This window comes from Idiotropiscis lumnitzeri, chromosome 3 (assembly GCF_059441095.1).
Source record: "Idiotropiscis lumnitzeri isolate Australia: NSW breed Sydney's pygmy pipehorse chromosome 3, RoL_Ilum_1.0, whole genome shotgun sequence".
Lineage (NCBI taxonomy): Eukaryota > Metazoa > Chordata > Actinopteri > Syngnathiformes > Syngnathidae > Idiotropiscis > Idiotropiscis lumnitzeri.
This window is the reverse complement of record NC_142393.1, coordinates 26,188,626-26,197,079: the sequence shown is the minus strand read 5'-3', so window position 1 is coordinate 26,197,079 and position 8,454 is coordinate 26,188,626. Positions and strand designations below refer to the sequence as shown.

Below are 8,454 nucleotides of genomic sequence, written 5' to 3'. Positions count from 1 at the left end.
CTCTCTGACTACCGTAGGTACATTTTGAATGATTGGCTTCCTTCGACATTCGTCATACTCTCACCTGAATCAGGAAATTGCTGCAGAGCTTTCTCAGCTTGCTTGCAATGTTCTTTAGTCCGTACCGGAATTATTTCTTCTGACAATCAGCAGTCTCATTTAATGTTTTGAAAAATATAATGCTCTTTTTCATTTGAAAAGATTCCACTTTCAATGAGCATTTAATGACACTATGAAGGTAAAATTGCACAAAGAGTAGTAAAGGTTGTTATGAAAGTCGCTCAAGTCTTTATATTTATACGTGGCTTTTTATGGTAGCAAAGCATCTAATACAATATACGGTTCTAATATCGTTCAAAATGTAAAGTCATGCAGTGGATATAAATCAAATGCCAGCTTTTTGTGATCTAAAAAAATGTAGACCAAGGTCACAGTTCCATCTTAAAAAAAACAAAAAACAACGCCTTTTCTTTATGCTCCCCCCCCACCAAGCTTCGCTGTAAAGTATGACGTTGCAGGAGTAATGAACATTATTTGTGACAAACATACTGTTGGGAATTATGGCCATGAAGTATAACCTTGGTTTCATTCGACCCATAATGGATTTTCCCTCATGCACATGGGGGATTTCAAGTATGGTTTTGTAAAATCTACCCAGGCTTGGATGTTTTTCTTTCAAAGAAAAGGCTTCCGTCATGCCCCCAATCCAATAGCCCAGACATATGAAGAAGACAGGTGATTGTTGTCACATTAACCAAGTAGCCAATACTTGCCAGAAATTCCCAGAGCTCCTTCACAGTTGCTGTTAGTCTCTCGCCAGACGCCCCGACCAGTTTTCTTCTCGCCTTTTCATCAATTTTGGAGGGATTGTCCAGTTTTTTGTAATGCTGCATTTGGAATTGTGTTTTTTTGCAGCCCATAACCAATACCTTTGATTCGCGAGCTCTCTGTGGACCCCGACTTGTGCTCTCAGAGTGACGATTAAAAGCCAAGTAGAACGGCTGGGGTTAATCAAGCATTTGAACAGGCGTGTGTAGACTTTTTTTTTCTTATCCCCTGTATATAATAGATATGCTTCTTCAAATATGTCAATATGTGCGACTTACCTTAGCTGTCGAGCAGCACGTGGTCGTTGAACAATTAAGAATGCTTGCTTCTGCATCGGGGCACAACGTAAAAGTGGATCCAGCGCATCAGTGTTCAAAAGCCATAAGTTGATGAATAATTGATTGATGTTATACACCCATGGTGAAACACCCCATATGTTGATTAAACTGCATAGAATCAAGGCAAACTGAAGCAAACCAATACAGGGCCACATTTCTCATGAAGAGACTGATGCGGTAGTTCGACAAAACAACATTTTATGTTTCTATTTTACTCTGAATGCACTAAAGAAGGCAAAGAGTCTGCGCAGCACTCAATTTAAATTAAAAAAAAAAAAAACTTTTGACCAATTACGCCATCTGCTGCCAGAGGCTGGTATGACAATTTGTTCAGGAGAAAACTTGGTCCATCAGAAAAAAGAAAATACACTTCGATGAATTGCAAACCATTTCCCAGATCCTAACAGGAAGTGTGGTTTGTTTACATGAATCAATAAGCAAGAGCTCCTTTTGTCTTGAAATTATGGTTTTCCATTTATTTAAGTTTAAATGAACAGATGCATTACCATCACATTAGTCTGCTGTATTGTTTTATGTACATCTTTTGATACATGTTCCGTTATTCCCCATATGGTTTAACCATTACTTACAGTAGTTAGTACTGAACTGGAATTAAAGACAAAGATTGATTTATTCATTATTTATTTTTCTTCCAAGATTGACAGCAAATTGGAAGAATAACTATTTGAAAATTCCAAGTCTGTAATACACAGCTATAGACAGGAAGTTGCAAGCAAGGTAGAAAACAACAACATGCTTCTTATGTGACCTTAAAAAGCGTGCTGATAATACCTGTAATGCGCCACCGAACACCAATGTTGTGTACAAGATGAAAGATAAAGGAACGAGACAACACATAAGATTCCACATCAGCCTGCAGCGTCACTTGGACATGTGGAGTGCCATCTTGGTGAAGGTCAGCTACCGACACGGAAGCTCGAGCTTCAAGTCAGTCCACCGTAAAACCCTCGGGAAGATCCACTACCACAGGCGCACAGTCTTCCAAGTCTGCATCGAAATCCCAGGAAAACTTCTTGGTCAGGTGGGCTTTGAACTTCTCTGCTCTCTTGCGAAGCGCTTCGTCCACTCCGGGCCCACTGGCCAACTGGAAGAAGTCCTGCCGTAAAAAAAAACTCTAAGTCACTCTCTAGACTGGATAGGGAAAAACAACATGAACACACCACTTTTTATTGGTTCGTTACTTATGACTGTATCATCATCATCATTTTGGTTTTGTATAAGTTTCATGCCTATTTTGTGTACATCAGTTTGTATCATGTATTGTACGTACAGTATATGTATTTGTATTTACTTTATATTGCTTTCTTTTTTTTTGGTCTGCTGCCAGGTTAGCATTGCAAATTGCTGGCATTGGGCAGAATTCTTGTACCTCCAAAATTATACATTTTCAGGAGACCAAAAAAAAAAAAATATATATGTTTTTTTTCAACCAATGACATTGCATCATCAAAGACAGCAAACCATTTTAAAAACTTTAAATTGGTCAATAATTTGTAAAAATAATGTTGACCTACAGAATATATTTGTGTGTGGGGGGGGGGAAATCTGGCAAATTGTGACATAAAACTAATATTTATTTTAATACATAAAACATTTCATCTCAAGGCCAGCGAAATGAGGCTCGCTATTCACGATTACACCAACAGAGTCTTACATATTCATTATTTGCTATTCACAAATTCACATTATCTTTGATCTTTTTAGGAATCGACTATCCTCCGTTATTTGCTGAAAAACTTTCCTATTCACTCTATTTCCATAAAAACTGTGCTCCGGCACCATCTTGTGGTATCTTGGTCATAAACTATGTTGAGGAGCAGAGCTTTTATAAAAGTGCTGATTTGCCGCCATCTTGTGGCAAATACAGACAGATTACAATCATAAGATCTGTAAGGCTTGCAACTCAAATACCTGAAATACATGTCTAAGTTTTCATTATTTGGAGAATGCTAAAAATGAGCTGCTTTGGAATCATACTTTGTGAGATTATATTTTTGGTTTAAACTATTAACCGGGGGGTTTGCCCAGCATTCACTGTACTTGAGTCAAATAAAACCATTGGGTGGGTTTTGCCTCACGAAGCTGGTACCTGCAGTGTTGAGGTGAGGAAGTTGTCCTGAGACACAATGTCCACAAAGAAGTCAGGAGGAATTTCTCCCAGCTGATGATAGAGCACGCCGATGAGCCCCAGGTAGAGCTCTTTCCGCTTCAGCATGGCCGCCTCCGCTCGACACAGTAGGCTCACAAGGCCTTTCCAGTGCTCAAAACCCTCGTACACGTTTCCGATCAAGAAGCACACAAAGGCAAACTGCAGCTCACCTAGGAAAGGAGTTTTGTTGTCAGGTCAAATTTTGTTCATAGCAGTGCCAACATTTTTAGAAAGTCTCTCCATCCACCACTAATTTTCTATACTGCTTGTCCACAGCATAATTCATAATTAAAGGTAAATTTACAGTCTTAGGTTTTGGAACGAGGGGAACGTCGCAGTATCAACTCAAATATTAGGACAACATGCAAAATCCCCCAGGAAGAGAAGGGTGCGCCATGCATATTGGACAGGAAGGCTGGAACCGACATTTTAATCAAAAAGCTCAAAATACGAAGCAGACCGGAAGTGCTAATCATTTGCCTTACAAAGCCCCCATCACATAAAAAATCATTTTATTTTCTTCGGAAATACACAATCTCAATGGATTCAAAACACCAAGACGTGATAGAAGTAGGGCCGCAATTAACAAGTCTTTTCATAGACTTCTCTTTAATTTAATCTTTTTAATTACGGTATATCATGGATCAGATTTAAAAATGCCAGACATTATTTCGGTGCAGGAAAAATACAGACAAAAATTGTTTATGATTCAGTTATTGGTCTGGTTCGTAACACAAAAATGTTGATGATTGTTTTCCAAATTGAAAGCAATATCAATTTGCAAAGGTCTGATTTTTATTCAAAACAAAGATAATCAATCTGCTTACATGGACTACTGAAATATTTACGGCTGAGAGGCTGAAATTATGAAGATTTGTAACATTTTATGCAAAACGGTCTCTAGACCATTAATGGATTATCGAAATAGTTGTGAAATTAATAATCGCCTAGTTATCGATCTATTAATTATTGCACCTCTAGAGTGCAATAACATTACTTCGTGCGCAGTAACACTTCGATGCAGAGATATTTCTTTGACTATTTTTCATAAAGGCAACTGAATTATTCAAGTTATTCCATTCATTATTTCAGTCCTGCCATGCCAAATATAGACAGTACAAATACTACCCGAGTCGTGTGTAGTAATAAACCATGATGACATTCACCTAGCAGGTCGAGGGGCTTCTGCTGGTGGTTCTGCTCCAGCAGAGTCTCCAGAGCATAGGTGAAGTCCAGGCTGCACTGTGTGATCTGGGCGGGCGTGGCCCCCGGTGGGTAAGTCTTCTCTGGGATGACAGAGAAGCGCAGTTGTGTCCCCTCCCTCAGCTTCATTTTGGGAAGCCTGTCCAGTCCCTCCCTCATGGTCTGGCAGGCCGTGTCGTTCCTTGGCTGCTCAGCCCGGTCCTTGGTGTGTCGGAACTCAGACTCTGGAACAACGTCGCTGAAAGCACATACCCGGCCGGAGAGTGGCTGCAATTTGTTGGCCACCTCCTCACTCAGTCGGTCTGTGAGGGACACCCACTTTCTCATCACCTCATAGGGATAAGCTCCGAGGTATGGGTCCAGATCATGCAAGTTTGCTCTGATTCTGCTTACTTCTTCCTCATTCTGGGAGGCAGAGAAGTCCAGATCCTCTTCTTTGTGGTTCCAGTTAGCCAGCAGGATGTCTCTGGGTTTGAGACTGAGAAACATGCCGGTCTTTGGGCCAACTTCTCCTCCACAGCTTGGCGGATTGACAGAGCAGTAGTTGAGAAAGTGTAGCCCTGGTGGGATCATCTTAACACCACGAAAGCGAGGACCAACCTTCCAACTCTTGCAGTCAATGCCAAACTCTGTGCCTTGAGGGACGCCCAGTAGTACTAGGGTGGCCCCCTCCTCAAACAGCCTCCGAGCAACATCGGGATCCATGTCTACACTACTACTGCTCGCCATTTTTGGAATCTAAATTCAGCTAAAAACTTTACACAAGCCTATTTCCCAGCATTTGAATATCAGCGAGTACTAGGATTTACAGTTTCTTAATGGATTTCTTTAATGTGTCCTAAAATGCGACTTTATAGCAAGATGTAAATCGCGGAAATAGTAATTATAATAGGTTGCTCATGAGTTTTGTTCACCGTTCCAACATGAACTAGCTGTGTCTAACGAGTGATGTTTCCACTCGGTAGGAAGCAGCAACGGGCATGTCCTACTGTAATTTGACCCCGGGCTGGAACAATTGTTTTTTTCAAAAGGTTCCTACAACAACGCTACAAATGAAACAAAAAATACCTATGAGAAGCTATTACGATTGTATTAAGAAACAGTTTTACTCCTGGAATTGCTCTTGTAACCAACTAGTGACGGATTCATAGTTTCAAGACAATTCTATTAAAATCGATATATATTTTTTTTAATTGACACATTTGGCTCAAAACACCTACACAGTATTGCACAAGAATGATGCTCACAAATACAATGTTACAAGAAGAGACAGCTATTATTCATCAAAATCAATGCTAACAATAAAAAAACATATTCACAGCCATGACATTACGTTTTGATTGTACTTACAGTCACCTAATATACTATACATACATTTATTCACAAATTTAGATTATATCCAATGTTGGGGGCGGGAGGTGAGGCCCATCTGACATATCACCATCAGTTTCCACTCTAGCAGATGTCTATGTGCTGTGCATGAAGACACTCAGAAGTTTCTGCCAACAAATTATAAGGGCTTTGATAGATTTAATTAACCTGATCCTATTTCTCTTCTTTCCTTGAATTTTCTTGACATCTGAACAAGAAACGGCCTTGCCCTGAAACAATGGAGGAAAGCTGTTATTATTCAGCAAAATATGACCTATAATTCAACTTTGACACTATTATTTTCAGGTGTACAACCAAAAAATATGTTTGTAAACCCCAGTGTCTGACCCTTGCCCCCTTGTTTGGCTATTTAATGCTTTGGTAATGTGAAATAATAAATCTTTATAATAAATCAACAAACCAAGTGCTTGGCATCTCACCAGATAACCAGGACTGCAGTTAATACCAATGAGTTGCTCCATGTTCTCTAAGGGCCGATCCAGGTCCCAGGGGCGATTGCCAGCTCGCTGACAGCGTGTCCGCTGAGTCATTACAAAGATGGAGCGCAGGATGTGATGAGCCTGCTATTTATATAATGACAACGTGAGTTTATCACATGCATCAATGACAATACAAATATGTGTAAAATTACACAGCCAAACTCAAGTTAATATTGTCCACTGCCCTGTCCGTGCATAACATAGCCTACCACCCTTTACCTTTCCAGGACATCTGTCTCTCCCTTTGGATGTATCCCTTGAATCTGTCAAATTCTACAAACAAACGAGACAAACGTTTGGACAGATGACTTGAAAAATGTGTTGAGACCAGTTTGTCTGATTACCAGATTATGCAGCTCCACCAAGACGACCCCGCTGTATGAGCCCAGTATTTCCTGATAGTTACATCGACGCTTTCCAAAAGAGGTGACCAATAGGAGAAGTGTCAGGACACTGTGAAGTAGCTTTCCAGTTTGACACTTTGAAACAGAAAGAGGAACAAAATGGGAAAATTAACTGCAAATATACCAGCATTAAAAGTGAAAGCAGAATGTTGGCGTTGCATTCACATCACTGAGTAATAAAATAACATTAGCGGTCTAAGGTGTCACACCGGTTCATTGTTCAAATTCGGTGTCACCTGGACTCGACTTGGTGTCTATTTGAAATTGAAACACATCCTAACGTAATGATTGAGGTTAACTGGTTAGACTCGAAACAATTTTCTTCAGCATCATTTTCTTCCTCGATTGCAAGACGTAATGCAACTTTAAAACTTTAAAATGTAAGGTACCATAGCCACCACTAGGCAGCTGCACCGACATCAACGATTATTTTTCAGCGCGTGACAGCCGCACCTATCACTGTGAGCGTGGCAGCACATCAAAGCTTAAATCTGTCTGGCCCAAAGTAAAATTAACCCACAAAGGACTGGAAGTTAATGTCCATGGAATTGTCAAGACAAAGCCTTCCCAACGAGTAATGTACCTATTGAGTTGCACAGACCTCGCAGGTTTTCTCATTTGGCCATGTAGGCCAACAGGAACGTTAATTGACCGGGTGTTGGGCTCTTGTCACCTTTGTCATACTCGGTGTTGCCACATCCTTCCAAGTGAAAAACTGGAACTCAATGCCAGAATGGAATGTTAGCATGTGTGGGTACTGAAAATGAATCCCCCTCTTTCAGGAAAATTCACGTTTTCATGAGCATAAGGCATTCTTTTTGACCACAAATATTATTACTATGGATTTTAATGATTACCTGAATGCATTTAAAATTGAGTAGGATTTGTTCAGTGTGTCTGAAGATATTTTATTTTTGGCTTCATGATGAGAGGGTTTTCCGTGAAAATGATAAAAGAACATACATTGTGCCTGAGTTATATTTTGTGTGAGCTGTCTGAAATTGATTAAATTAAAAGTTTTGAATTGTAATATTGTAATGTGTTTTATTCAAGGTAGTGAGGCATGGGGTTGACAAAAAATACTCACATTTCCTAGAAAAACGAATGTGTAATCTTATTGTAACCTATATCACATCTAACTTCATGCATATATGCAATGTTGATGGCGCATCAGAATATTATAAAGTCCTAAATGCAGTAATTAAACGTGAGAATATTTAACGGCAGTTCAACTTTGATACGGTTACTACTCCAAAATATACATGTGTAACCGCCTACTGCGTTGACGCAAAACCAAGTTTAAAGCGCACTCACCATTTATATCATGTTCTACCGCCGGATCCTCAGACGCGCAAACTGCCATCTGAAGAGCCAACAGCAAGTCTGTCGGCTCCGCGTAGGACTCGCCAGGATATGTTCTATCAAATCCTTCTCTTGCAGCACAAAAGCTGCCAAAAAAGAGGCGACTGTTATTCTCACTTCCCATTGCCAAAGACACCGCAGCTCTAATTTCATTCCCCGTCATGGATGGCTTCCTCTTGGCTTCACCTAAGCGCGGATGTGCCAAGTCAACGAAAACAATGCAATCGATCATTCAGTCCTCATCATTTCACTTTCGTTCGTTGCAAGAAGCGCAAATT

At 40.1% G+C, this 8,454-nt stretch overlaps 2 protein-coding genes across 4 annotated transcripts; both read right to left on the bottom strand.

Annotated features, from left to right (window-relative positions):
- Nucleotides 1-1,627: 1,627 nt before the first annotated feature.
- On the bottom strand, nucleotides 1,628-5,513 carry aar2 (AAR2 splicing factor). Its single transcript, XM_088291038.1, has 3 exons — nucleotides 4,503-5,513; nucleotides 3,277-3,506; nucleotides 1,628-2,283 (listed from the first exon to the last, which is right to left on the bottom strand). Exons 1-3 carry the CDS (start codon nucleotides 5,266-5,268, stop codon nucleotides 2,116-2,118), a joined length of 1,164 nt encoding a protein of 387 aa, XP_088147164.1. The 5' UTR covers nucleotides 5,269-5,513; the 3' UTR covers nucleotides 1,628-2,115.
- A 226-nt stretch (nucleotides 5,514-5,739) lies between these two features.
- Nucleotides 5,740-8,430, bottom strand: LOC148340636 (uncharacterized). Of its 3 annotated transcripts, none has more exons than XR_015842590.1 (5): nucleotides 7,398-7,522; nucleotides 6,755-6,889; nucleotides 6,630-6,683; nucleotides 6,351-6,494; nucleotides 5,740-6,140 (listed from the first exon to the last, which is right to left on the bottom strand). XR_015842590.1 is itself a non-coding variant. In XM_088291729.1 (5 exons), the coding sequence occupies exons 1-5, from the start codon at nucleotides 8,129-8,131 to the stop codon at nucleotides 6,006-6,008; spliced, it is 429 nt and encodes a 142-aa protein (XP_088147855.1). In that variant the 5' UTR covers nucleotides 8,132-8,430; the 3' UTR covers nucleotides 5,740-6,005. The 3 variants fall into 3 exon arrangements, 2 of the variants coding, with proteins under 2 accessions (XP_088147855.1, XP_088147854.1); XM_088291729.1 differs by lacking the exon at nucleotides 7,398-7,522 and adding an exon at nucleotides 8,129-8,430 and having other exon boundaries at nucleotides 6,351-6,452; XM_088291728.1 differs by lacking the exon at nucleotides 7,398-7,522 and adding an exon at nucleotides 8,129-8,403.
- Between the last annotated feature and the right edge of the window lie 24 nt (nucleotides 8,431-8,454).

Bases quoted from the DNA above. Each gene is read 5' to 3' on its own strand.
- aar2 (XM_088291038.1), bottom strand. From the start codon at position 5,268: ATGGCGAGCAGTAGTAGTGTAGACATGGATCCCGATGTTGCTCGGAGG. The intron at 3,507-4,502 runs GTGAATGTCATC...CTCCTTTCCTAG, and splicing joins GAAGCCCCTCGACCTGCTAG to GTGAGCTGCAGTTTGCCTTT. The intron at 2,284-3,276 runs GTACCAGCTTCG...TTTTTACGGCAG, and splicing joins TCCTCACCTCAACACTGCAG to GACTTCTTCCAGTTGGCCAG.
- LOC148340636 (XM_088291728.1), bottom strand. The intron at 6,495-6,629 runs GTAAAGGGTGGT...TTATATAAATAG, and splicing joins GAGACAGATGTCCTGGAAAG to CAGGCTCATCACATCCTGCG. The intron at 6,141-6,350 runs GTGAGATGCCAA...CCATTGTTTCAG, and splicing joins ACTGCAGTCCTGGTTATCTG to GGCAAGGCCGTTTCTTGTTC.